At 49.4% G+C, this 26,926-nt stretch overlaps 11 protein-coding genes across 11 annotated transcripts; 6 read left to right on the top strand and 5 right to left on the bottom strand.

The window, feature by feature from the left end:
* Positions 1 to 685: 685 nt before the first annotated feature.
* N7487_006759 (uncharacterized protein) lies at positions 686 to 2,036 on the top strand (the record flags this gene model as incomplete). Its single annotated transcript, XM_056874506.1, has 3 exons — positions 686 to 754; positions 1,148 to 1,522; positions 1,599 to 2,036. The coding sequence occupies 3 exons, from the start codon at positions 686 to 688 to the stop codon at positions 2,034 to 2,036; spliced, it is 882 nt and encodes a 293-aa protein (XP_056732226.1).
* A 672-nt stretch (positions 2,037 to 2,708) lies between these two features.
* On the top strand, positions 2,709 to 5,517 carry N7487_006758 (urease Ure; the record flags this gene model as incomplete). The annotated part of the gene is made up of 6 exons (XM_056874505.1): positions 2,709 to 2,729; positions 2,782 to 2,868; positions 2,920 to 2,946; positions 3,055 to 3,154; positions 3,207 to 3,433; positions 3,520 to 5,517. 6 exons carry the CDS (start codon positions 2,709 to 2,711, stop codon positions 5,515 to 5,517), a joined length of 2,460 nt encoding a protein of 819 aa, XP_056732225.1.
* Positions 5,518 to 6,206: 689 nt separating this feature from the next.
* On the bottom strand, positions 6,207 to 6,942 carry N7487_006757 (uncharacterized protein; the record flags this gene model as incomplete). The annotated part of the gene is made up of 2 exons (XM_056874504.1): positions 6,207 to 6,522; positions 6,578 to 6,942. 2 exons carry the CDS (start codon positions 6,940 to 6,942, stop codon positions 6,207 to 6,209), a joined length of 681 nt encoding a protein of 226 aa, XP_056732224.1.
* Positions 6,943 to 7,717: 775 nt separating this feature from the next.
* N7487_006756 (uncharacterized protein) lies at positions 7,718 to 10,303 on the bottom strand (the record flags this gene model as incomplete). Its single annotated transcript, XM_056874503.1, has 8 exons — positions 7,718 to 8,683; positions 8,734 to 9,294; positions 9,344 to 9,612; positions 9,664 to 9,817; positions 9,870 to 9,968; positions 10,029 to 10,162; positions 10,211 to 10,228; positions 10,276 to 10,303. 8 exons carry the CDS (start codon positions 10,301 to 10,303, stop codon positions 7,718 to 7,720), a joined length of 2,229 nt encoding a protein of 742 aa, XP_056732223.1.
* Positions 10,304 to 11,136: 833 nt separating this feature from the next.
* On the top strand, positions 11,137 to 12,033 carry N7487_006755 (uncharacterized protein; the record flags this gene model as incomplete). The annotated part of the gene is made up of 1 exon (XM_056874502.1): positions 11,137 to 12,033. The coding sequence occupies one exon, from the start codon at positions 11,137 to 11,139 to the stop codon at positions 12,031 to 12,033; it is 897 nt and encodes a 298-aa protein (XP_056732222.1).
* Positions 12,034 to 12,543: 510 nt separating this feature from the next.
* N7487_006754 (uncharacterized protein) lies at positions 12,544 to 12,789 on the bottom strand (the record flags this gene model as incomplete). The annotated part of the gene is made up of 1 exon (XM_056874501.1): positions 12,544 to 12,789. The coding sequence occupies one exon, from the start codon at positions 12,787 to 12,789 to the stop codon at positions 12,544 to 12,546; it is 246 nt and encodes an 81-aa protein (XP_056732221.1).
* Positions 12,790 to 13,298: 509 nt separating this feature from the next.
* N7487_006753 (nitrogen permease regulating protein NPR2) lies at positions 13,299 to 15,129 on the top strand (the record flags this gene model as incomplete). The annotated part of the gene is made up of 5 exons (XM_056874500.1): positions 13,299 to 13,341; positions 13,408 to 13,836; positions 13,889 to 14,025; positions 14,084 to 14,312; positions 14,414 to 15,129. The coding sequence occupies 5 exons, from the start codon at positions 13,299 to 13,301 to the stop codon at positions 15,127 to 15,129; spliced, it is 1,554 nt and encodes a 517-aa protein (XP_056732220.1).
* Positions 15,130 to 15,594: 465 nt separating this feature from the next.
* N7487_006752 (Ada3 domain-containing protein) lies at positions 15,595 to 16,842 on the bottom strand (the record flags this gene model as incomplete). Its single annotated transcript, XM_056874499.1, has 2 exons — positions 15,595 to 16,584; positions 16,636 to 16,842. 2 exons carry the CDS (start codon positions 16,840 to 16,842, stop codon positions 15,595 to 15,597), a joined length of 1,197 nt encoding a protein of 398 aa, XP_056732219.1.
* A 47-nt stretch (positions 16,843 to 16,889) lies between these two features.
* N7487_006751 (uncharacterized protein) lies at positions 16,890 to 17,735 on the bottom strand (the record flags this gene model as incomplete). The annotated part of the gene is made up of 2 exons (XM_056874498.1): positions 16,890 to 17,098; positions 17,213 to 17,735. The coding sequence occupies 2 exons, from the start codon at positions 17,733 to 17,735 to the stop codon at positions 16,890 to 16,892; spliced, it is 732 nt and encodes a 243-aa protein (XP_056732218.1).
* A 1,188-nt stretch (positions 17,736 to 18,923) lies between these two features.
* On the top strand, positions 18,924 to 22,277 carry N7487_006750 (60S ribosomal eL15 domain-containing protein; the record flags this gene model as incomplete). The annotated part of the gene is made up of 9 exons (XM_056874497.1): positions 18,924 to 19,025; positions 19,097 to 19,637; positions 19,688 to 20,222; positions 20,291 to 20,310; positions 20,887 to 21,023; positions 21,094 to 21,180; positions 21,392 to 21,548; positions 21,638 to 21,864; positions 21,930 to 22,277. 9 exons carry the CDS (start codon positions 18,924 to 18,926, stop codon positions 22,068 to 22,070), a joined length of 1,947 nt encoding a protein of 648 aa, XP_056732217.1. The 3' UTR covers positions 22,071 to 22,277.
* A 676-nt stretch (positions 22,278 to 22,953) lies between these two features.
* On the top strand, positions 22,954 to 26,639 carry N7487_006749 (HECT-type E3 ubiquitin-protein ligase; the record flags this gene model as incomplete). Its single annotated transcript, XM_056874496.1, has 4 exons — positions 22,954 to 23,488; positions 23,552 to 24,864; positions 24,924 to 25,668; positions 25,717 to 26,639. 4 exons carry the CDS (start codon positions 22,954 to 22,956, stop codon positions 26,637 to 26,639), a joined length of 3,516 nt encoding a protein of 1,171 aa, XP_056732216.1.
* Positions 26,640 to 26,926: the final 287 nt, after the last annotated feature.

Below are 26,926 nucleotides of genomic sequence, written 5' to 3'. Positions count from 1 at the left end.
GCTTGGGCGACCCTGAAGTTGGGATTTCGGCGGGGGAGCATAGCCCACACCTGAACATTTCCCAGCCCTGCCCTAAGAAAAGAGAAATGGGTAGGGAAATAGCAATCTTGTAAGGAAATAGGCATGGGATATAACAAAATGACCATGAGAATTTACATAAAGAAATAAAAATTTCAAACTATATACGTAATTGTTTCCTTAGCAAGTATACAGGTCTACAAGTCTATGGGTATATATGCCCACATGCCCAGGTGGCTCATGGGTTACCCCTCGGGGGGCCGCCTAAGAGACCGTTATGCAAGTTGTTAGGTATCTATTAATAACTTAGCCCTACAATACTGTAGACTGTTTATGTTATAGAAGAATGTATATGAATGATATAGTTTAAGAAATGAATCTGATATCTGTAATATCTATATTATCTATAATATCTATAATATAGAATAGAACCATGGATAATATAAAGGAGACTGACTGTGTTGCCCAGGGTTCCCGGGGGTGGTCTCATGACAGAGCCTAAGCCTAAAGCAGCGTGAGAATGGCCCGGGGCACTTCGGGGTGGCCTTTTGCTATTTAGTGGGTACACCCCCCCTCGGCCCTTCCACCCCCCCGGTCCTCTTCCCCCCTTCTCCCCCCGAAACACAAGAAAATTCTCTTTTCTTACCAACCACTCGGCTTCATAACAATGGCTTCTAATCAAGATGATACGACCGTTCAGGTCAACAAAGAAGAGCTCAGACGGGCTGGTGACTTGGTAATCCCCCCCCTCTCATTTTACCTTTTGACTTTGTCATTTTCTTTGTTTCGGTTCTTTTTTTTTTCTGTTTTCTTGTGCGCATCCCCACTGCGCGCCTGCTACGCGTCGCGTTCGAGGATCTATAAAGCTACCCAATAAGCTATTAAAGCTTAACTTGTACCATCTCATACCTCTGCACCATGTTGGCAAGCTTCATGTGCAAAAAAAAGAGAACATTCCCTACCCCTTCTCCCCCTTTAGACCCGAAACACCTGTCTTGACATCACACACTTCGTGCCAACTTACGCGCTGCCTAACTGCCATCTGCTTTCCCTAACCCTATACCTATACATACATAAAATGATCAAGCGCAATTACTCCCGAAATAGCATCGCTAACAATGCCTCATAGATCGTCATGCGCCTGATGGAGGTGCAATCTTACATCGCCGACCTGGGCAAGGCTTACGTCCAGCACGTGAACAACATCACCGAAGGACGTGATGCCACCATTGAGCTCCCCATCGGTCCCTCTGGATTCATGGGTCCGGACATTCCCTTCCGTGCCGGTAGCCCCGGCGCCAAGTCCGAGGCTGGTGGTCCCAAGAAGCGCAAGCGCGCGCCCGTCGACCCCAATGCGCCCAAGCGTGCCTTGACCCCCTACTTCCTGTACATGCAGCACAACCGTAGCAAGATTGCCGATGACCTTGGCGGTGACGCGCGCCCCAAGGATGTCGCCGACGAGGGCACCCGCCGCTGGCAGAGCATGGAAGATACCCAGAAGGAGGTATGTATAGACAGCGAACAAAGCAATCCCAGCTTGATATTGTTGGCAAGTATATAGTGCTAACACATCCGCATAGGTCTGGAAGAAGATGTATGCCGCCAACTACGACCAGTATAAGCGCGACATGGCAGCCTACAAGGCCGGCAACAAGATTGACGAAGAGCACGATCCCGCCGCCACGCAACTGCAGCAGGACTTTGCCGGTGCCGAGCCCGAGGTTGAGGCCGAGGCCGATGTTGAGGGTGAGGCTGAAGCTGAGCCCGAAGAGTCTGGCGATGAGTCCACCGAATCGTCTGAGGAGTCCCACTCTCCTTCCCCCGTGAAGGAGCCCACTCCCCCGCGCAGCACCGCCAAGCGTCGCCGCAGCGATCCCAAGGCCAAGGAGGCTGAGACTCCTGCCAAGTCGCCTGTCAAGCGGGGCGGCCGTAAGGCTGCAGAGCCGGTGTCCACACCGGCTGTCAAAACCCCCGCTGAGAAGGGTCGCCGAAGCAAGAAGCGCAAGAGCGAGGTGTAAATGAGTTTGTTGGTGCTTTCTGCTTTCTGATTTCTGATTTGCTTGACCCTAGGGTCAGATGAGATGGGACTCGGTCTGGTGGACTGGATGTGTAACCCCCCCGGGTTTGCCCTTTTTCAGCGGCGTTTGGGGAAAAACTGTACCTACTTAGCTTGATTTAGTGAATTGGACTGATCATGGGATGTGGTTCCTAGATATCATGAGTACCAGTATCAGTATCCATGGCTGGGTTAGAGCAATATAGTTACCCCTCTATATTGTATAGTCGGGTCCAACCTTACCTTTCCACCAGAGCTATAGAACATCCTGCTATAAACATCAAAGTAAAGAATTTAGAACCAAATTAAACCAGAGAACAGAATAGGCTAAATCCAAGTGCATTATCAATTTCAAAAACCCTTGACTAATGCCGCCGAACTCCGTCCCCCGACCCAATCGGCCTCTGCGGGCACTTATCATCGTCAATGACCTTATCAGAGGAGCAAGCACCCGGCCATTTGAAATGGACCGCATCCCCACATTCCTCGACTTTTTGACTTTCTTTGGGATTCTCCTGGAATTGTATCTTTTGCGCTTTCACTTACTTTGAGGTTCCAACATCGCTTCAAAACTGCCTCCAAAACTAATAATCTTGCACGCCAAGAACTGCCAGGGTCAGGTTCCACATGAACCATGCAGCTTATTCCGAAGGAGGTAAGTCGCACATACATTTCCCGAGACACAAACACAACTAACACCCCTGCAGCTTGACAAGCTCACCATCGCCCACCTAGGCTTCTTGGCACAGCGTCGTTTAGCACGTGGAGTGCGGCTCAACCATGCAGAAGCTGTGGTATGTGTACGATCTACAGGTTTAGGGCACGACCGCTAACACATCCCCTAGGCCCTGATATCCTCAGTGCTACACGAGGTACGCTATACCCCCATCCAATGCCCTACAATGACACCGGAACATACAATATTTCACATATACCCAATTGATCCATCGCTCAAACTAACACCAAACCCACCCCCGCAGTTAATCCGCGATGGCCACTACTCCGTCGCCGATCTTATGTCCATCGGCAAAACAATGCTCGGCCGCCGCCACGTCCTCCCCCTCCGTACTAGCAACCCTCGTTGAGCTCCAAGTCGAGGGAACTTTCACCTCCGGTACCTACCTGGTAACAGTGCACCACCCGATCAGTAGCGACGAAGGCGATCTCACGCGCGCCCTGTATGGAAGTTTCCTGCCCGTCCCCGCGCCCGAGGCATTCCCAGACCCGGACCCGCAAGATTTCATGCCCGAGAAGATGCCCGGCGCGGTTATTCCTGCCAAACATGCGCGCGTGGAATTGAGTGTTGGGAAGAGGCGGATTAGGCTCAAGGTTATGAGCAAAGGAGATCGGCCGATTCAGGTATGTACATTGTATTCGATATACAAGCGAAAAAAAAGGAAAGATATCGGAAATGAGTGATGCTAATTACAGTATTTGATTGCCAGGTCGGATCGCATTACCATTTCATCGAGACGAACCCGCAGCTGCACTTCGATCGCTTGCAGTCGTACGGTTTCCGACTGGATATCCCCGCAGGAACATCGATCAGATTCGAGCCCGGTGATACGAAGACGGTTACGCTCGTTGAGATCGGTGGAAATCGCATCATTCGTGGTGGAAATTGGCTGGCGAATGGGCCGGTGGATATGAGTCGTGCCGATGAGATCATGTCCAAGCTGCAGGTAGCTGGGTTTGCGCATGTGCCGGAGCCGCAGGCGGATAGTGCTCTTATTTCTGGGTTCTCCATGGAGCGCGAGGCGTACTCGCGCATGTTCGGTCCTACGACGGGAGATCTGGTGCGGCTTGGGTTGACGGATTTGTGGATTAAGGTTGAGAAGGACATGACGAATTACGGCGACGAGTGTGCTTTTGGCGGAGGAAAGACGCTGCGCGAGGGTATGGGACAGGCGTCTGATCGGTCTCATACCGAGTGTGTTGATACCGTTATCACGAATGCGTTGATTATCGATTGGACTGGTATCTACAAGGCGGATATTGGTATCAAGGATGGTCTTATTGCTGGTATTGGCAAGGCTGGAAACCCGGATGTTATGGATGGCGTGCATCCTGACCTGGTGGTGGGCTCGTCTACGGATGTCATTGCTGGAGAGAACAAGATTGTTACCGCTGGTGGTATTGACACGCATATCCACTTGATCTGCCCGCAACAGGTGGATGAAGCTCTGGCCTCGGGAATCACCACTTTCCTCGGCGGTGGTACTGGTCCTACTACTGGATCAAACGCGACGACATGTACACCGTCGCCGAACCTCCTGCGCCAGATGATGCAAGCATGCGACAGTCTACCGATAAACCTCGGCATTACCGGCAAGGGCAACGACTGCGGAAAGAAGAGTCTCAGAGAGCAGATCCTAGCAGGTGCAGCAGGTCTGAAGCTCCACGAAGACTGGGGCTCCACCCCAGCAGCAATCGACAACTGTCTCGAAGTTTGTGATGAATACGACGTACAGTGCATGATCCACACAGACACACTGAACGAATCCGGCTTCGTCGAACAGTCCATTGGAGCCTTCAAAGGCCGCACAATCCACACTTACCACACCGAAGGCGCAGGCGGCGGCCACGCCCCAGACATCATCTCCGTCGTCGAACACCCTAACGTCCTCCCCAGCAGCACAAACCCAACCCGTCCCTTCACCCTCAACACCCTTGACGAACACCTCGACATGCTAATGGTCTGCCACCACCTATCGAAGAACATCCCGGAGGACGTAGCCTTTGCGGAAAGCCGCATCCGCGCCGAAACCATCGCTGCCGAAGACGTCCTCCACGACCTCGGCGCTATCAGCATGATGTCTTCGGACTCACAAGCAATGGGCCGTTGCGGCGAAGTCATCCTCCGCACCTGGCACACAGCGCACAAGAACAAGACACAGCGCGGACCTCTCGGCACCGATGCTGACAGCGGCGCAGACAATTTCCGCGTGAAGCGATACATCAGCAAGTACACGATCAACCCCGCTCTCGCACAAGGAATGGCGCACGTCATCGGATCCGTGGAGGTGGGCAAGGTCGCCGATCTGGTAATGTGGAAGCCGGCGACATTCGGCACGAAACCCATCTCTGTCCTGAAGAGCGGAATGATTGTTACAGCGGAAGTTGGAGATCCAAATGCATCGATCCCGACTGTCGAGCCGATGATTACGCGGCCGATGTTCGCTGCACGCGTCCCGGCTATGTCTATTATGTTTGTTTCGCAGGCTTCTATTGATGCGGGTGTTGTGCAGACATACGGATTGAAGAAGCGGATTGAGGCCGTGAAGGATTGTCGTTCCGTTGGGAAGAAGGATATGAAGTTTAATGATGTTATGCCGAAGATGAAGGTTGATCCGGAGAGTTATACTGTCGAGGCCGATGGGATGCTTTGTGATGCAGAGCCGGCTTCGGAATTGCCTTTGACGCAGGCGTATTATATCTTCTGAGTTGTTTCGTGACTTTTGTTCTTGCATACCCTTAGCTTTTGATTTTGGTTTTTACAGTTCCTATATACCTCGTTGCTCTTCCGAGTTGGTTTTTACGTGATATAGGAATTCTATATCCCTTTACTTCTACCTCTACTTCTACTGGTCTAAACGATGCACATATAAGTCAATAAGTAAAACTGCTTTTTTTTTTTCTGTCTAATTTCTCTTCTTAAACCCCGAGAGAAGCTAACATCCTCTCAATAGAATCAACAACAATCCCGTCCGTCCTCCGTCCATCAGTATTAACAAGAATATCCGCCCAGTGCAACAAAGACGCAACAATATCATTGCACATACACGGTACGTTATAACTATAAAACCCGTACGGTTTCGCTAGTACATAAGCATTGCCACGAGCACCATCAGCCATAGCCATAGAGGCATCCTTAAGCCGATGAATACTACCAACAAGATCATATAGATTCTCAGCAACATCCCCACCAGCCTGGGGATTCGCCCTCAGAATCCTAGCCTGCATCTCCAAATCGAAGACGAAAGTCGCATGCTCGTGTTTGAATTGCGATACTGGGCCGAATCGGGAAGGCATAACGTCGGAGGAAAGGGTAGTACGTCGAAAATAATGTACACGATAAACCAGGATAATAGTAATAAACCGGTAATAAGTAACAATCCAATTCCAAACCTATCTAAAAGCACAAGTTAGCCACAATCTGATCAATCAATTTCGTCACAGCAACAAGAACATCAGTGTTAAGGTTATCGCGCAGTCGATCCGCAAGATGGGCACACTGGCCCCTCAGCGCGGCGCAGTGCATAGGAACAACGGATTCATAGAAGCCGCTCTGGTGGACTAGGACGTAGGGGTGGTGACGGCTGTCGATGGCCATCTTCATTGAGAGTGAGGCGACGATGTCGAGGTGTTGGATTAGCTGGAGGCGCAGGTTTGGGATTACGTAGGTGCGGCCGCGGTAAGAGCCCACGACTCGATGTATAAATGCCGATCTAGATATATCCCATGTCAGCAAGTGCATGCTCCAGCTCAAGTGCGACCATGTACTCAGTGTTGACAACAGGTTTGTGGATATGGTCATGGAGAGTCTCGGCCAGCCGGCGGGTATCACGACCGATCTCGTTGCAGAGATTAGGGATGGTGCGGGAGAAGTGCTCGATACCATGGGAGGTGACATAGGCCATGTCGGCGGCTTCGATTGCAAGATCTTGGGAAGCCCACTTCACCTTGTCTGCTTGAATCTTCAGGGACTGGACGTTGAGGGCGACCTCGATAAGGTAGTTGCCCTCGGGCATCTGGCGCAAAGTGGCGATGTAGGTGCGGATGTTGTCCACCAGAATACCGCGCTCCTTGCGGTACTTGAGGATGGCGCGAGTACCGCGGAAAAGTCGGCTGGCGATAGACTCAGGCATCGTGATGGGCTGTGGTGATATAGAGGGAGAAATGAGTAGATGAAGTGGGTATGTTGCTTACCTGGTTAGGGTTAGTAGAGTAGCGTAGCTGTGAAGCCAAGCTGGTTGTACTGATGGAAGAAGAACTGCGAAGCGGATGATACCTCGGAATGGTCCAGGAATTGGGGCCTATATATGCATTTGTATCTTGTGGGGTTGATCAGACTGGATACAAAGCCTTTGTCAAGAAGAAAGGAATGAAAGAGATATGATTTATTGCTGAGACTCTTTGTTCTCTTTGTTCTTGATATCTGCAAGCTGCCATGACATTGAAAGAAGTTACTATTCAAGGCGAAGATGGTCCCAAGGTACACCGAATAAGCCTTTGTTATAATTTTAACGTTGCAAGGCCATTGTTTCATTCTATGTGTCCAATTATCAGATCACTGATATCGATGGTTTACTCGCTAGCTTTTGAGATTTGTCTTGACAATGTGGTCTAATTTCGGCCAACTTTCGGCCAACCAAGCCCCTCAAAAGTGGACCAATATTGCTGTGTATAGTAAGTAATGTAGTAATCTGGAGCATGTAGTTCTTTTTGTAAAACAGTGATCTATTCCTATGAAATATCCAGCTTCCAGGTGTCTAGGCATAGTTCCATTGGCGAACACCAGGTGACAAGATCGATATTCAATAACAAGATAGCAGAAGGGGGTATCATACACAGTAAAATTGAAGAAGATAGAAAAAAAAGGAACAGATCCATCCGCCTACCAATATGAAAAGACGGTCAAGCCTATAGCTCAATCTCCTCCTCACCATGATTATCCGCCGAAACAAGCGAAACATCGCTCCATGCAGTGAAAGTACCTTCGCGGGCAGCTAAGTAAGCAGCAACACGCGCACGGCGCGAGCGATTTAGAGCTTCTTCTCTTCGTACTGGGCTTGGTAGTCCACTTTCAACCGAATTCTGGTCCGAGGAGTCAAATGCCGACTCGGAGATAGAGAGAGAAAGTATGTCTGTTTGTTGACTATCTGTTTGTTGACTATCTGTTTGTTGACTATCTGTTTGTTGACTATCTGTTTGTTGGGTTATTGGACGAGGAGATGTGGTACCATCGCTAGTTAGGTCAATGATTCTTGTAGATGAGCTTGGTACGGACTTGAGTCGGAGTCCTGTAGTCGAAGGTTCCAAATCCGGCTGGTCGGACGTGAGCGTATCCTCTTCTTCAGTTCCCTCGCCAGTGGCCGGATCGAATCCGTCTTCTTTTTCTGTCGGCCATGTAGACGGGAGAGGATTGACCTGAAAGAGGCCAGGTTCTGCATGTTCTTGAAGATAGCGGTGTGCTTGACGGATTTCGTTACGTTTAGCTCTGGCCGCCTCTTCGGATTGACTCAATTGGTGTAGGGAGTCCTGCTTCTGATCATGATTTTGGCTTGCATCGGCGGTACCAAGACTAAAATCTTCAATGCCACTGCTGGTTTCTTGTGTGGATTGTGTGGAGAGGTCCATGTCGTATCGGGCCCTTTTTCTTGCGCGCAAATCTCCCTCATCGTCAACATCATTAGCTACGGTCTGCCGCATGTGGCTGTCGTGCGAAAAGTCGGTCCCTGAACAGAGGTGGCCGAACAGACGTCTGATGGAGACGTCTTCGTTCCAGGTTGTTGGATCCACGGTGCATGGATGGATGTCCTTGGGTCGGAAGGCAGCTACCAGCTCACATAGTTCGGAGTAGGAAGAGTGTCGTGAATATGGGAATCGCTATAATGCCATTAGAGAAGACGGCCGAAAGAAAACATAGTGCTACTTACTATCGTGTTAGGCAGATCTGGCTGGGATGATCGGCTAGAAGTATCAGATGGACCATGGCTTAGAGCAGTCACCAGATTCTTTAATGAAATTTCGCCCTCCTCCTTCACACCGTATGTATCAAGCGATAGTGCTTTCTTTCTCGACCGGAAGGCATCCAGGAGAGAATTCCGTATCTGAGAAAGGGCTTCTTTGTCCTGGACGTGTTTGAGACACAACTTCTCTAACTCGGCCAATGCAAATTCGTCTGGCAGCTCGAGTTCATGTGTTTGGTACAGATCCCCAATACCACCGCCCGCACCGACCTCGGGGATTTCCGCACCACCAGTTGTGCGATTCACAATAGGCACAATGTAGACCACATTAGCACCACGAGCTACCGGACATGATACTCCAGGTTCACAACTGTGAATTCGACTTGATTCGTTGTTGCTTAGGCAGCCTGTTACAGCTCTGTTTCCCAGCTCAAAACCACAGAGGACAGGAGCTTCACTAACCCCTCTATTACCTGGAATTTGGACCAGAGACCGATAAAGTCCCATCTGGTAACGATCTACATGGATCTATGTTTGATTAGCCTGTGTTATATTTGAGCTGCGTGGTATTAGTTACCTTTGTGTTCAGCGCAGCGGAGAGCGCTATCCAGACATCCTCATAGCCGAACGTCCACGCACGAAAGTAGAAGACTGTATCGTCAGGATAAGCCTGGACTTTCTGCAACAGTTCAGACAGTCCCTCGGCTTTGGATGGAAACTCGCGAAATGGATTTGTCTTGCTTGCAAAGGTAGAATCCAAATACAACTTATCCAGCCGTTTCTGACCCAGAGTATATGGTATCAAGACCGGATGACGGAGCAAGCTGCTCACCCACCATGTCTCGGCTGAAGGTGGTCAGCCAGCATTCCAATGAAGACGAGAGATCATCGGCCCACCTCGGATGTCACCTGTGTAAATGATTGCCTTCCCGTCCCCTTCAATGAGAAACATCACAGCGCCGGTACAATGGTTGGCATCGAACAATGTCACCTTGATATGACGTCGGAGTGTGAGTTCAATTTCTGTTGGGGTATTCAGTGGAATTGGACGCTGTACGGAGTGAGCTCTCAATTCTGGTCAAATTTTTGCACACGATACTAACCAGAAGCTTTGCAAGATGCTTATAGTGCAGTCGGCGCGATTCCAGGATGCCCTTATTAAAGTTCATCCGGTGGGGATATTTTTCAATCCGGAGAAGCAGCTACACATGGTCAGTTTAATGGATTTTTATAGAATTTCAATAGGATAAACAAGAGCATACCTCTCGGGTGGCCGGCGAGCAGTAGATAAACGGTGTCCGAAAGGACTCGAGACCCTGTAAATGATCGCTATGCACATGGCTAAGGAAGCAAGCTAGTGGCGCCGGCCGCTCTGGGCATTTCCGAAAGTAGTCAACTGCTTTTCTTAGTCGTAAGTTTGACTGATCTCATAGGTCAGACTTACTGCGAATGTCGGGAAACTCTGTCGCATGATTAGTATGGAAGTGACGTGGGAAGTGTCGGTCTCACCTTTTACGATACCATCGAAGGTCGACATGGTAACATATCTAGAAGCTGAGGTCAGACCTGCACCAACCTTGGAAGGTTATTTAATGTTGTCCAGAAGATGTGTTGGACTGTACTCTACCTAGGTATTACCACGTGATGCAAAGATAAAAACCCAAAAGGGCCTGTCTGAACATGTCAGAAATGTCTCTAAACCTGTCGAATCTTTATAATTCAGAACATTATGATTCGACCATATTTACCCACATGTAAATATGCAAAGTCCACTGGGATCCAAAAGGAATGTGTCTACGCCTTTTAACAACTGGCCGTGCATTGTGGCCATACCATGCCAACGCACACTTCACTTAGGAACTAGTTATAAAGTCTTGCAAGCCCTGTTTTTTTCTCCCAATCTATTCTGTTCTTTTTTCTTTTTCTTGTTTCGTTCCATTTTCCTTCTTTTGCTTCTTTTCTTCTTTCCTTCTTTAATTCTCAATGGAACGCCTGTGAGACCTTCAATTCCTCAAGGGTCAAAGAGCCGAAACGTCAGCTGGGGCACCTGATCGGGATTTTCGCTTTAATTTCTTATATACATTGACCTGGATTACGAGAAATCCAGGTTGAGAAGCATTTCTGTTATATTCTTGGGAATTTACTGTTACGCTTTCTCTAGCGTGTTACCCCCCATCAACAACTGAAGCAACTCTCCCAACCCCTCAAAACATCCGAAACGTCCAAACATCCGGGAATTTGACAAAGGGCAAGGGGGAAACCCTTCAGGGCCGGATATCCTGAATCATCACATTCCAAGGTGTCTGGGACGACCTTGTCTCCTTAAATTGCTCTTTTCCCTCTTAACTCCCTCCACATCCGAACTTCATCATGCGTAAACCATCCGTGGGCCAGATCGTGTATAACGCCACATTTCCACGACCTCGGACAAGCGACCCAGGCTCATTTGGTGCGCACATTACCCGAAACCTCGTCCCAGAAGTACGTGTCGAAACATCCCTTTTCTACGGCTCGCTAGACTGCATCGAAGCACAATACCCGGGGCTGGATTACTCGTATGGACCGCATCGCATGCGACTGAGTCGCTTCCCATGGCACCGAAAACTCTTCAAAACATTTGATGAACTCGGTCTGACAGAGGAGGAGATCTCCAGTCTGTGTCGGTGGGAAGGGACCAAGTCCGCGCGTCAGCGGTACGAGGCAGAAGAAGGGGTTACCGTACGGGATACCACAGCCCACTCCGTCCGACCGGCATCCCCGCAACCCGCGCCTTCAATCGAGATCCACTTCAACGACTGCGACTTCTGCGGGACAGAAGAGGAAGATGACCAGATTATCGAGACACAGAGCAATGATACGGTCCGTGCTGTTGATTCCCGTGCCTCTAGTTACCGGTCCGCCGAGGAGGAGCACGAAATCGAAGACGAACTCAGCGACGAGGAAATGGAAAGTTGTGGGGTAGCTCTCAACAACCGTATCCTTGCTGCGATGGCCGCTCGTGATCAGGGCACTGATGTCCCGCTCGATGAAGACTGGGAACAATGGTTGAAGGAGGCTGGAGAGCGTGGCAGTTTCGGCGAAATGGTGCATGCCATTCGTGCGAATCAGCCCTTGACTCTTGTCGCTGACAATGTCCGACTCCCACGCGGTCGTGGTGCGGCTCGGGTGGTGACAAGGGCGACCTTGTTCACGGTGCCAGACAGCATTATCGCAACAAACACTGCTCTTCCATCTACATCCAATCATGCCTCTAGCACGGCTCAATGACTGCATACTATTTACTCGATCAGACCCTTTGATCAGGGCCTCACTATGATTCGTGTTTGCATTTTTTTACGGCGCATCTTACCTCTCTCGCATTGTCTGAAGTGGACTGGCTCCTTCTTCTCGGGGTTCCCTTTGCTTTTATTTATCTATATCCATTACTCGACTTATGCCTCCAGAAGAGTCTGTTGCTTACGCATAGATTTCATTTTCTCTTGTCTCATTTCCTTCAATACCCTCATGTTCCTGTTCCTCGCCTTGCTTTGTTATTTGACTCGTTAGCTTTTTCTATTGTTTGCTTTGCCGGGTATATTCATATTCAACGTGGTAATCGGAGGATTTTCAGTAAACGGCAAAAGTTATTCTAACTTACTCAGAAATGTATCTGTTAAATATCACTTCCGCTCATGATAATCCGATAGATGGGTACTGTAGAGCTCGAGATGCAACTTGATCTTCCTTGATATTAAACATTATTCGAAAAAGCTAGTGCTTGGAAATGAAAGGAGCAAATCAGATAGCAGCCTCATCTTCGACCCGAATAAACTCCCATACTACACCCTCATCTTTGTTAGTGCTGACCACAAGCTGTGTACCCCTATCTATCCGCATCGGTGAGAACCCATTACCCTGTTCACGAGGAGGACATAGCCGCCATGGATGTTCTAGCACACACAACGATTCCCAGCTCCGGTGGAGGATAGCCCCTGCGATAAATTTACCCGCGTTATTATGCCCGATGAAGGTGCCATACACCATGTTTTGAAACCCCAGCAACATGTCGGATTCGACGCACGACCAGTAAATACCACACCCAAGATTAGCCAATCTTATCTGGTTGGTATTGTTTGAAGAATATAGATACTTGCCGACTACGATTTCAAAGTGACAAGCGGAGCACCTTCGCATAGGGAAAAATAAGATATAGAATATATCTGAGATACCCTGAAGCTATTGCGGAATGAGGGTAAGTTGGTAAACAAAGTGCGGGGATAGATAGAGCATCATATATCACGTGATTAAAGCTCCAACCGGGATTAGCCAATAAGAGACACACGATTTACATGGTCTAGCTTAATTTGGAATAGCCAGGGAAATATTGATTTCGATAAGCTCTCCGCTCCGAAGTCCGCTCCGCAACTGATCTCTATGACATGAACATGAACCTCGTTTTAGCTCCATGTTTGATTGAATTTGGCCGATAGACTGTGCTTCTTCATACCCAGTTTGATTATAAGCATCACTCCCTACCATACAGCATCTCCACCATGATCAAGGCAATCTTCTACAGTAAATTCGACACGATAGAGGGTAAGGACCTTCAATACCATGATAAGCCTTCAATTGCATATATACTCACTATGTACTGTCATACAGGACCAAAAGTCGTCCACCAAGTCCCCGACGGAGCCATCGTACCCTCCCCCACCGCCCCCTCACAGCCACCCTTTCTCACCTTCTCCGATGTCTCCTTCTTCGTGATCCCCCGCCAGGAGCTCTGTGGAAATCTTTTGCAAGTCTGCACAAACGGATATCGTATCCTGGGTTACCCAATCTGCATGAAGTCAGTGCGGTATGACCGAAATGAATTTATCTTCAACTTCTGCATAGTCCTCGCCGAGGAGGACGACTTCAGCACGTATAAGAGCGTGGTGCAGAAGCTAGCAGACCTAATGCATGGTCTGGAAGAGCAGAATGGTTTCTTGTCTCGCGATTTCTCGAAGAGTGGCGAAGGGAAGGTGTATAGTCTTTGTGAGATGTTGATGGAGGACTTGAACAATTATTGCGAGTGCATGATTCCCATTGGTATGTCCATCGACCTGTTTAGCATGATCCTGCTGCTAACTAATCTATCCAGACGAACTAAACACTCTGAACATCAAACTTTTCCCGATATATCCCTCTCCCCCGGCTGTCAAGGCCTGGCAAGTGCCGCTCTTCACGTTGCGATACCAGGCCTTCATGGACGAGAACTGGGATTTGACCATGCAAAGGGTATGTAAAAGATGATCTTGTCCCGTTGGTTAGAAACGCAACAACTAAACCCGGTCAGATCGTACCACATATCAATGGCGTCAACAGCGTCCGCATCATCTCCATCCTAGCCGACACAGACTTCTCCCTCACCTGCCGCGCCCTTCGACACCTCCTCTACTACGGCTGCCTATTTATCCTCGACATCTTCTCCTTCTCCGCGATCTACGCCCCAACCGCCCAATTCAGCGCAACAATAGGCTCCGACGAAGCAATGCAATTAGAATGTGCCCGCTACGTAAACCTCCGTTTCGCACCACACCCACCAACCGGCCCTTCCTCCCCTCTCCCCCAACCCTAATCCCAAGCCCAAGCGCCAACGGCAGCACAAACGGCAGCGCCGGAACAGCCCACCTCTCCAGCTCCCTCACAGACCCAACACCAAGCCTCGTACGCGAGGAATCCCGCTTCGACGCCGAGGAAATCTGGCCCCTCCTCGGCACCGAAGAAACCCCCTCCACCACCTCCCCAACATCAACAAACACACTCCACAAACCGGCAATCGTCGACGGCGCCTCGCTAGTCGAGCTCTACGCAAGCCTGAAACAGGGCCAGAGCGTCAAGCAATGGTACGCAGCGCACAGCCGCTCCTTAGCAAACATCGACATCCGTCGCTTCATCACCTTCGGCGTGATAAAGGGCTTCTTGTACCGCGTGCATAAATACGCATGCGCAACGAGCCAGCCTGCGCCTCCGCCGCGCGCGTCGTCGTTCACACCGACGGCGTTGTCGTCGCGCGCCACTACGGGTAACAATACCCCCCATGAGGTCTCGAGTGTGTCCGAGGACGCGCCTATCTCGGCAGTTGCGAAGAGGGAGTCTAGTCGGGAGCGGGCTGGGTCGGTGGTTAGTGGGGGTCGGAGTGGGAATGGGAATGGGAGTGCGGGGGCGCCGTCGGCGTTTTGGGAAGAGGAAGATGAGGTTGTTGGGGATGATGTTCTTGGGAAGTATCTTGATGGTACCCATTGCTTTGATCAGATTTGTACGGAGTTGGAGATGAGTGAGAGGGAGTTGACGGCTAGACTTAAGAGATACCCTTGGGAGGTATTGATTCTTCATAGATGAGTTTGGTGGTTTCTTTTTTTTTTTTGTTACTGTTTTTGGATTGCTATAATTGATCGATACCCTACTTTTTGTCATTTTTGGCGTTGTGGAGATCGGATATATATATTAGGTGCTACGGGTACTACTGGCAACTTGAAGATTGAAAAATTTGGTTTCATTGAAAGCCTACAGCTTTAGAATAAGAATACACTGACATAGTCACATCCAACTAGGTAGATACACGTGGAAAAGATCCTGTGTGTATCTTTAGGCGGACTGCAACATGGGTAACCACGGGGTTCAAGATTCGAGGTGGTGGAACAGAAAAAAGAGGTATCCGCTAACGCAACGCCAGTCCATCATGCATTCGTATCGTATCGTGCGGGAAATAAATCAAAATAAGGTTGAGGATGGCTAACAGCCAAAGGACAGAAGATGGGTCGTCGAGTGATAAACAACCAGAACAAAGCGGATAGGGTGGAGCATTTATTCCTCGTCCCAGTTCTCAAGCTCGGCTTTCTCGTACTCAGCCATAACTTCCGGGTCGAAGATTGTCTCTCCCTCGGAGGGAATGGTAGTCTTGATATCGTCAAAGATAGGCAGGAATGCCTCGTTCCAGCGACGACGACGGTCCATGACAATCTTCGCAGCATCTCCCACAGCAGGACGGGAAACGCCCGCAGAACCAGCGACATGGCTGCCACCGCCTGCGCCGCCAGGTCGGTGCTTGGGCTGAGCGCCCTTCTTGCTCTTGCCCATGGTGCGGGTGCGTTTGAGATAGGCCTGTTGGACCTGAGAGTCGAGGTCGTCTTGGATGGTAGTAAACTCAAGCATGGCCATGTGCTCCTGGGCAATCTTCAGAATGCGAGCTTTGCGCGCATTGTTGGTAACGATTTGCTTCTTGAGTTCGCTTTGAAGGAGGCGGAGTCGCTCAGCTACTTCATCGTCGTAGTGAGCGTCGTAGTCTGGATTATCATCTGCACCGAGGAAACCGATGAATCGTAGTTCGGCTTTGGCGCGTTCGTCAAGTTGGGCATGGTCCAGCTTTGCGACCGAAGTTTTAAAGTCGTTTGGATCTGCGTCGCGGAAAGTAGTTGCAGCAGGGAGAGGCTTGGTTTCGCTCTTGTTCTCCTTCTCCTTCTCCTCAGTGGGTTGATCGATGTCCATTGCGTCTCCACCTAGTCCAGTCACACTAGCAGTATCCCCATTTGCGGTAGGGTTGGAATCTTCGGGAAAGGTACGGTGCTCATAACGGAGGAGAGAGCAGAGTCGGCTGAGGAGAGGTCCAACCGAGACTTCGTTGGTTTCGGCTTTATCGTCAGTCAGCTGTTCAATGCTGCCACGGCCTTGATTCAAAGGCAGTTGGTCCTTGTCATCTTGACTCGAATCGTATGACACTCCATCCTCCTCCGCCCAGATTTGACGATAATTTTTCTTTCCGCGACGGGGCATGATGAATGGAGTAGTGCGATCACCCTGTGACAAATCAGCTTGCATTGACATAAAATTAGACTGCAATTGACTTACCCTTTCTTTTAACCAGGCAATGTCCTCCTCGGTAAGAGGCCGGACGTAAGGTTCAATGTAAGTCAGGAAAGTATTCGCGCTGACTTGATTGGAAGGTTTGGCGTTGCTGAAGTCCTTGTCAGGGGCCACACCAGCTGCCATGTGGGCCAGATCGGTCTTGGGGAAGTGGGCAACGCTGTAAATCTCTTTCTTCTCATCGTCCGTCATGCCTGGGAGAACATCTCGAATGTTGTAAATGGTCGGATCGTCAAACTTCAGCGGGTTATCGCCAAAGATTTGCACTTGAGGAATTGCAGGCTGGGCTTCAGGTTGATGGGAATCGGTACTGGTTTCAGAACCGGGGGTTCCGGGGGAGGGCCTTCGCCAGCAGTGGTCGTGCCGTTGGGGGACATCATCGATGGAGGTGAAAGCGAGCTTTCATCCGATATCGCATTCTTGGAGTTTTTCGATGCTGGAGAAGCCGCTGTTGACGGTTAGAGAAAGTTGAACAGTGGGGAAAGTGAAAGAAGATCAGAGTTGTGGAGATGGGTCGGTAAAAACAAAGAGTGGAAAGAAAGCGCCGAGTTGGATCTCTTACCTCCCTCAACCTTGGTCTCAGCTCCATCTTGGCGCGCGACCTCATGGGCGCCGTGATTTAACGGCCGATCTTCCTTTCCACTTGAGCGTTCTTTCCGCTTCTTCAGCTTCCCACCCTTATGAATATCGTCGTCCTCTTCGGTTTCACGTTTCAACTTGGAGCGATCTCGAACTTCACGATCAAGCTCCTGATCCTCCACTTCCTTGCGCTTTTGAGACATCTCGCGCATTCCCGCATTGCAAACCTCACCACGGAGATCGGCCATGTCACTAAGACCCTTTAGGTGCTCCACCAATGTCTCTAATGTTTTTGAATCTGGAATGTTCTGCGCGGATACCAGGTCCAACACATCGGAATACCGCACACTAGCCAAGTCAATGTGCTTGGTGACATCGTTCTCCAGGTAGCTTTGGATGGGTAGTGCTGGGATAACGGGAGCACTAGCGCTGGACGGGGTGGTATTGCGGCTACGCGACTGGCGCGCATCGCGGCCTTTGCCCTTGCCTTTATATGCGGGCGGCATGGCGTTTCTTCGGACTGATGTTCGGATGAAGGGGGAAAAAAGGGACGAAACGATTAAGATATCAAGGACAGTATCAATGAAAAGAGAGATTGATCGAAAGAAAGGATCCTAGAAGGTGTGAATGGGACTAGACAGACACATGCTGTCATTGGTCACTGCGAGTGAAGAATAATGAAAGGAGGTTGATTATTCCCCAAAGTTTTCTGATCATGAGCTAAAGCAGATACAGAGAAAAAGATCCTCTCGGTCACGGATAAATTATGACTTTCCAGAGGTGATGATGGTTGGTGGTCGCTGGCGGTCGGCCAGGATATACACACGTGATGACGATACGAGGCCTATCATCACGTGCACCACACTCGATTCATTGGCTGAGCACTTGGCAATGAGCACATGGTGTTTGTGAGATGATTCAACTATTTGCATTCTATAGCACACTATCCAGGCTTGCGCCTCTCTTGCGCCTCACCAATTGAAGGCTCACACATGGCCTATCGCCCAAAAATGCGGTTAAGGTTGAAAGTTGACACACATTCCTACAGTTCTGCGGATAGGACCCGATGTCGGCTATTCCGAACACATTCAAAGGGATGAAGAATTAGAGAGCAAACGAGGTCATTTATGAATTGCAAGCGTTGAAGCATTACTATTTATAATACAATCTCGCTAAATCCAAATGCCAAGTGTAAAAGCTTGAAGAGTTGCCGAAGAGTTGCCTGTTGATGATCATCTCCATAAACGGTCTACCGCGAACGGCCATGTGTAGCGAAGTATACGATCGTAGACCACGCGCTCGGCCATTTTTATTTGTTTACTCGTTCACGGAGATTTCTTCGAAAATGTGAAACTTAGTGTATTTGAGCCAAGACGTTTTGCCTCTTGCCTCGTGGTTGGAACCAGGCTTATTCTACATTCCTGTGACGGTCCCGATTGACTCTCGCATTCTTCCGTTGTAGAGCTCTAATTAGCAATAAGGATGTATGGGATGCTTCAGGGCTGAGTGCCGTCTCAAAGGACTTTACCTAAAACCGTAGTGGCTGCCATATTTTCAAACTTTTCCATATTCAAATTTCAACTTGTTTCCTCCATGCACACACGCCTTCCTCACTGGTCTCAACCATTTAGCCTTTAGTTTATCCTTTACTTGACATTCGTCTTCGCTATTCACTTGACCTAATATCAGACATCATGTCAGCTGCTACTATGTCCACGCGAAATGACTCCGTGGATAAAGCAGCTACACTTTGGGCAGGTGAAGGGCAAGCTTCAAACTCCACCTCGTCAGTCGAAGTAAGCATGCCTTGTCCACTTAGAATCTACATCAGCCTCTGGGGCTGAAACTGACTCACATAATTGAATAGGAGAATGTTGCTTATCGGTTTGTTCTTGACCGCAAGGTCCAAACGATATCGAGCAACAGCATTCCCAAAGACGGATTGGTATCAGGCCTCTTGTTTGTACCCAGTCTAGAGCCGCATGATCCTTGCTATGACATTACCGCTTCATCTGTGCCGTTAAATGTGACCCGCTATGAAGATGTGTCAGAATTCGGATACTCCCTCGTTGGCCTTGCTCCATGGGTAACCGCCGAGTGTTCGCTATCATTCCTCTCTGCCGCCCGAAAGGTCGGCACGCATGCCATGATCTTTTTCCAACCATCAGATAACGATACCGGCATACCACCTGACTCGAACGACCCTCGGTGGACAATCAACGATGGAGATAAATGGAGAATGGACAACAATTACCCGGTGTATGCTATTCCAGGCCCAGCTGGAACCTCATTGATCAATGATCTCACGTGGTATTCAAGCGAGACACCTGACGACAAGAGAGAAAACTTGGCCGACAATTTTGCACTACAGACCAAGACAAACCGGTTGTTTGCTAGGATTGAAACTGGTAGGTCAGGGAAATGCGTCACTATCAAAATATATGCTCACATATCGTAGGTGAAGAACCCACAACTTCGTCAACGAGCGTCTGGAGTTTCGTACTTGCAATTGCAGGAACAGTTCTAATACTCAGTATTATCCTAATCATTATTTATCGACTCGTCCTGCGCAAGAGACGGGCTCAGCTCCAGAGACGTGTTGATGCAGGTCAAGTCGACATCGAGGCCTTGGCATTGAACCAAATGACAGCTCCCCCAGAAGTGGTTAGAAAAATGCCACTTTATACATACTTGGAGATCAAACCTCCAACAGAAGCAACGCTCCCACAAGATGGTACATCAGAGAATCCAATCGAGCATTACTCTGGGGACAAGACCTACTCGCTATCGTCCAATGAAGACAGCCATGTGCAGGATTATGCTGGCATCCAGAAACCCGCGGCAGCGATCATCAAATCTGAACAGAATGATTCTTGCAGAAGCAAGTACCGTCTAAGTCATACCCAAACAACTTGTGCAATTTGTCTCGACGATTTTGTCGCTGGCTCATCTACTATCCGCGAGCTTCCTTGCGGACACATATTTGACTCAGCGTGCATCGATCCATTCTTGATCCAGAACTGTTGTCTTTGTCCTTTATGCAAGAAGAGCGTTTTGCCAGCGGGATCATATTACATTTCAGTGACCAATGAAATGGTTGAACGAGAGCATCTTTCGAGGCGCCCTTGAATGCAACACATGAGACTGCTTGTTCTTTGATTTTTAATTTTGGAAGATTATGCCTTTGATGCCAGCATGGAGAGAGCGAGGATTATTAGTTGCATTTACGGAGCGAGTTGATTGGACGATCTTAAGGTTTTTTGTATGATGTTTTTTTCCCATCGTGATTGAGTATCTGGAGATGTATCTCAAAATCAAACAGATTATACAAAATTTCTCTAATTATGGATGTAAAATCTTCTTATACTTCTTATAGTGCTTCCGGCCTTGAGGACTTGGAAAAAAAAAAAAAAAAAAAAACTCTTAATATGGATGTCTTGTTTTCCTTCTAGCCATGGTCTATAACGCAAACCACGCGGTAATACCTAGGAGCAAAACGTAAAAAAGCGTAATCCTTCAAGAAGAGCCTTTCCATTTTTAACCCTTGATTTTCATTCAATATTGCCCAAGTAAGAAAATGAACGAAAGCGTGCCAATTTAGAAATTGCGGCCTGAGGCAGTGGATTGGCATTGACACCTGATGTTACAGGCATTAAGTTCGCTCATCCCGTGATTGGCTAAGGTGGGTCAACTCGCTAATCGCTAGCGTCCCACACACAACCTCTGCCTCTAGACGTTTTCCTCCTCGAACTTTTTGCGACAACGACAACCGACGACCTCGTACAGCCGACAAGGTACGTTTATCATTTTTCATTCAATACCATCTCTACCGCCAGTGCATTTCTCTGACTTACAACCGTCCAGATGGGTGCCCTCAAGTACGTGGAAGAAATCCAGAAGAAGAAGCAGTCCGATGTGATTCGCTTCCTGCTGCGCGTCCGATGCTGGGAGGTGAGATAAAACCCTTCGCCCCCGATTGCCTGACATCTCCGCCGAGCACTCGTGTGCGTTGCCTTAGGATATGCCGTCTTCATGTGGTATTGCTAGGCGGCTCGAACAAAAGTCATTCGGCGGAAATGATTGTGGCACGCAAGAAAGCCCTTTTGGGATTCATGTGTCTTGCTATACACTCGTTGAACTTTGCTGAGAGTGCATAATATAGCTCCGCCAGCTGAACGCCATCCACCGTGCCTCGCGCCCCTCGCGCCCCGATAAGGCCCGTCGTCTCGGTTACAAGGCCAAGCAGGGTTACGTTATCTACCGTGCCCGTGTCCGCCGCGGTGGCCGCAAACGCCCTGTCTCCAAGGGTGCCACCTACGGTACGAACTTTTCCTATCGACAAGCAGATTTTTCGAGACCTGTGGGAATTGAAAGAATTTTTTTGGCTAATGTGCGATTGTGTGAACAGGCAAGCCCACCAACCACGGTGTTAACCAGCTCAAGTACCAGCGTGCTCTCAAGTCCACCGCTGAGGAGCGTGTTGGCCGCCGCGCTGCTAACTTGCGCGTCCTGAACTCCTACTGGATCAACCAGGACTCCACCTACAAGTACTACGAGGTCATCCTTGTCGATCCCCAGCACAAGGCCATCCGTCGTGATGCTCGCATCAACTGGATCTGTAACTCCGTTCACAAGGTGAGTTTGGCTCGAAATCCAGTTATGATGCTCGAGAGCTTTGCTGATCAGATTCTTCTTTCTAGCACCGCGAGTCCCGTGGCCTCACCGCCACTGGCAAGAAGTCCCGTGGTATCAACAAGGGTCACCGCTACAACAACACCAAGGCTGGTCGCCGCCACACCTGGAAGCGCCAGAACACCCAGAGCTACTGGCGTTACCGTTAAGTGCGATAGTGCACTTTCCCAGTGGTTTCGGTTGGAAAATGTTGGTTACGGCCTGTGGTCATTTATTCAAACACTTCTTTCCCAGACAGTGTTATCCACGCTGGGCTCAACTTTAATGCAGACCAGCCGGCTCTGTTGTTAGCCAAAAAGCCATCTTGTTCTATTTTCAATTCCCCTATTAACGAAGTATGACTGGTTCAACTCCATGCCACTGGTATCGTAGAATGAGTAGACTTGAATTAGTGTTATATTTTTTGTCTAGTTCTATGTATGTCTATCGTGAAATCTGACTGGTTTTCGTCTCTTAGTGTCGTACTTGCGGGGGACGAACCGCCGTTAGAGAGTAGTTTGCCTTAGCGAATCGCTAGCAAGTGGTCTAGTGCATTTATGGCTAGGAGCTAAAATGTCTTGCAAATTGGGGAATCTTATACGCCAAATGCTGTCTTTAATTAAGATCATCCACCAGGATGTGCGTTGTCTCACAAAAATAGATGTCTCGCCTGCGAATTCCGGCGGCCAATCCATAAATAGAAATTGAGCGCCTGAGGCATGAACTGCATCCATCCCCCGGCCACTTTCCCAATCCGTCTACAGACTATGAAATGCTGCTGTAACCACATATCACTCTTCTATCAAAGGTGAGAGTGTTCTTTATTTGGTGAAACTTGACTTGCTTACTGAATATCTATCCTTGCAATAGACCAACCTGTCATTTACCGAACAAAGAAGCAAAGCTCGCTTTACTCGACTGCCTGATCCCCACTCCGTCCTCCTTGAGCTATTCGCATGTGTCTGGCACGAAGACCAAGCTCCACGAGCTGGATACAATACCAGAGAGGGTGAATCTGGTCAAATACAACCCCAATCAACTTGATGCGCCTCTATGCCGTCCCGGTCTGAACGTCATCCGCCTATCCCCCCGATCTCAACTGCTGGCAACGCTGTCATCCCTGAACTACACCCTTCTCAAACCCCTGGACTGGAAATCAGCCCACGCCGCATAGCTCGGCCTCGTGATGCTTCGGTCATGCCCCCGTTAAACGGCAGTTCGCCTAAGAATTCGTACCACCGAGGACATTCACGCTCAATCAGCAATCCGTTCGCTGGTTTTGGGCGAAAGCGGGACAAGGCAGCCCCCAAGCATGCGACTTGGGACTCTGACGATGATGATGACGATGAGGTAACCTATCCATTAGAGCCCGAGTCGTCAAGTCCTCGGAAAGGTGCAGCAGCTGGAAATGATATTGTCGAGGGCAAGTGCCAGACTTGTGATGCTACTGTCCGGTGGCCTCGACACTTGAAGGTGTTTAGGTGCACCGACTGCTTGATGGTCACAGACCTCGAGCCGATGTCTCATGAGTCGAAAGACAACCCCTCGCAAGCGTCTCAGGGTGGAGCGTCCAAGTTGGCAAGTAAAGGTAACACCGCCAATGCTAATTTTGCTTTATAGACTTGTAAAACATGCTAATTATTTACAACAGTGTTTCCTTTGACGGCCAATCAAACCCGTGGTATGATCGGAGGGTGTCTCAATATGTATTTCGATAGTCTTTTGGACAATGGGTCCCGGTCATGGTCGCCGCCGGACGACGACATAAAAAACAAACCGCTACCTGATCTTCCGCCAATGCAGGCTCATGTATCTCGTCCAAACAACCTTGCACCTCCTCGCACTGGAGATTCTCGGGGCCGCAGTGCTTCCCATTCCAGCGAACGGGAAAGGTTGGCGGCGTCAAAGGAGAACTCAGGTTACTTGACGCCACAATCCGTTCGCTGGGAGGGAAATGACACACCCGTCAGAATCCGAGCAAATTCAGATCTCCGATCAACTCCAAAGCCAGAATGCCACCCGCAAGATGTCTCACGAGCTGGGAACCCGGAGTTTAAAAGCTCGGACAATCGGACACACATTTTCAAACGGCTGGAAAATACGATCGCCACTGCCTTCAAAGGTTGTGATTGCCTCAACGAATCTTTCACCACGTACCCACCTCCTCGATCAACTCGATCAGCGAGTAATGGTAATCCGTCGAGAATGAGGATGGAGCCGACCACAATGCCCGAACCAGCGCATGACGCTCCTGTCTTTGAACCGGATGCCAAAACTCTTCTTTTGGGGGATTTGACCGAGAACTCCGCTTGGTGGATGAATGAGTGGGCTGAAGCTGAAGGCCAAAATCCCGCGTATTCAAAAGAGAAGACTGCCCCAAAGTCTCGAATGATATCATCGCGAAGTCCTCGGATCAACTGGACTGAGTTAGCTCAGTGGTATCATTCAATTCTGTCTGCGGGGAATTCTTGGACTGAGCTCTGGGCTGCAAAAAGACCTGACCCCACACGATCAGAAGCTGATTCGATCCGAGCCAAGAGATGGGCGTCTATTGATCCATCCTTGATTGGGAGACAAATCAGCGAGTCCCGTTTGCACTTACAACGGGCACTGTTGAAAGCTACCGAGGCCGCCCTCAAGCGCCCGCGCCGTGTTCTAAAGAAACCAGAAGATACTAGGTTCTTGTTCATTCTGTTAGCGAATCCTCTCTTGTATTCACCTGCGGCTTATTGCCATCAGGCGCCCACCTTGCCGCCTCATGGAGACGATAGGCGCCCATCGAATCCAAAAGACTACCCGAAGTCGACAAACGGAAAACCCTTGCAGAAAGAGTCGCCCAAAGCCCCTGCTCGTCCAGAGGGCTCCAGTCATCACTATGGGATTATCAAAAGAATCCTCGGACTCATGTCTAATTTGCCTAATGACTGCCACCACTACATCGTGTCTTGGGCTTCCCGTTTCTCGGTCAGACATTTCGAACGACTGGTAGAACTTGTCGGTGGATTTCTCACTTACCGTTTGAGTCGTCAGCATGGGCGAAAGCGCCCCCAAACCCCCAAAACTCTCAAAATGGAGACGATCTAATACCGAGCTTCGCCAGTGCTTCGGGAAATACTGCTGCAGAACTTCACGCCGCGATTAATCGAAGTACCACGAACAAGAAGCCTGGCAAAAAAACAGAAGACCCCATAATATACGCCGAGGACTGGCAGGTCAGAGCGGCGGCAAGAGTACTGTCGTTGTTCTTTACGGCTAACACCTCCTCTTCAACGAGGAAGTCTGATGGAACCCCGCGCAGTCTTGAAATGCCCAAGAACCCCGGACCTCGCCAAGGACATATGATTCCGATCAGCACATTTTACAATACACTGCTGGACTATTCGGATTTAGTGACGGACTTCGAGACCTGGGAAGCTAAAGTTGCGAAGTTTTCGTTCTGTCAGTATCCGTTCCTCCTTAGCATCTGGGCCAAAATCCACATCATGGAGCATGATGCGCGTCGTCAAATGGAAGTGAAAGCACGCGATGCATTTTTCAACAGTGTCCTCAATCACACGGCGGTTAGTCAGTATCTCGTGTTGAAGGTACGACGCGAGTGTTTGATTGAAGACAGCCTCAAGGGAGTGAGTGAAGTCGTTGGCACTGGCCAAGAAGAAATCAAAAAGGGTCTCCGGATCGAATTTTTGGGCGAAGAAGGCATTGACGCTGGTGGCCTGCGGAAGGAATGGTTCCTTCTGCTCGTCCGAGAGGTCTTTGACCCGCTTCATGGTAAGCGTTCTCCGATTTTAGAGTGAACGACCCACTAATTCAAAATAGGCCTCTTCATCTACGATGATGATTCGCAGTACTGCTACTTTAATCCGTATTGCTTTGAGTCATCCGAACAATTTTTCTTGGTTGGAGTTCTTCTAGGCCTCGCCATTTACAACTCCACCATCCTTGATGTTGATCTCCCGCCGTTTGCGTTCAAGAAATTGCTGTCATCAGCGCCGCACGCCAACGGTCCCCAAACGGCTACCTCCATGCGTTCGACCTTCAAATGCACCCTAGAAGACCTTGCCGAGTACCGGCCAACTCTCGCCAAAGGACTCCGGGGTCTACTAGAATTTGAAGGCGATGTCGCCGAGACATTCTGCTATGATTTCGTTGCCCAGGTCGATCGCTACGGCGAGATCATCAGCGTGCCACTCTGTGCAAATGGCGAGAAGCGGCCGGTGACCAACTCCAACAAGCGGGAGTTTGTGGATTTGTATGTCCAATATCTGCTAGACGCAGCCGTGGCCCGACAATTCGAACCTTTCAAACGCGGTTTCTTCACGGTTTGCGGTGGCAATGCACTATCACTGTTCCGACCAGAAGAGATCGAAATGCTAGTCCGCGGCTCAGATGAACCACTCGATGTTAGTTCACTCCGGGCTGTTGCCACCTACGACAACTGGTCACACCCACGACCAGAGTCGCTCCCCGTGGTGCGATGGTTCTGGGACTTCTTTGAGAAATCGCAGCCTCAAGATCAGCGCAAGATCCTGTCATTCATTACTGGCAGCGATCGAATCCCTGCCATGGGGGCTACCAGCCTTATTATCCGACTTGCTTGTCTTGGGGATGACTGTCCCCGTTACCCGATTGCGCGTACATGTTTCAACACGCTTGGCCTTTACCGCTATCCCACGCGGGAGAAGTTCCAGCGGCTGCTCTGGGATGCAGTTGTAAATAGCGAAGGATTTGGCTTGAAATGATTTGTTTACTTTTGTGTATTACTGTCCAGAACTTTCGTTGCTCGGGTGTTTGAGTTTTTGTATAGACGCTGGACGTTGACTTTGGAGTGAGCTTTACATGTTCATACTTTGCGCTGGGGTTACTTTCTTTCGCTTTTTATCCTGTCATGGCGTACCGGTACTGTTCTTTTTCGCTTTGTGCATTGCACATGAGGGTTTTTGTCTTGTTTATTGCTTCAGTCTTGATGACTGACAGAGTACACATTTGCCTTCTTGTACGTTGTTTTTATTCTAGTACTATGCTACTC

Source organism: Penicillium crustosum (assembly GCF_028827405.1).
Source record: "Penicillium crustosum strain IBT 35664 chromosome Unknown utg000002l_segment0_segment0, whole genome shotgun sequence".
Classification (NCBI taxonomy): domain Eukaryota; kingdom Fungi; phylum Ascomycota; class Eurotiomycetes; order Eurotiales; family Aspergillaceae; genus Penicillium; species Penicillium crustosum.
This window is presented reverse-complemented; position numbering and strand designations above follow the sequence as displayed.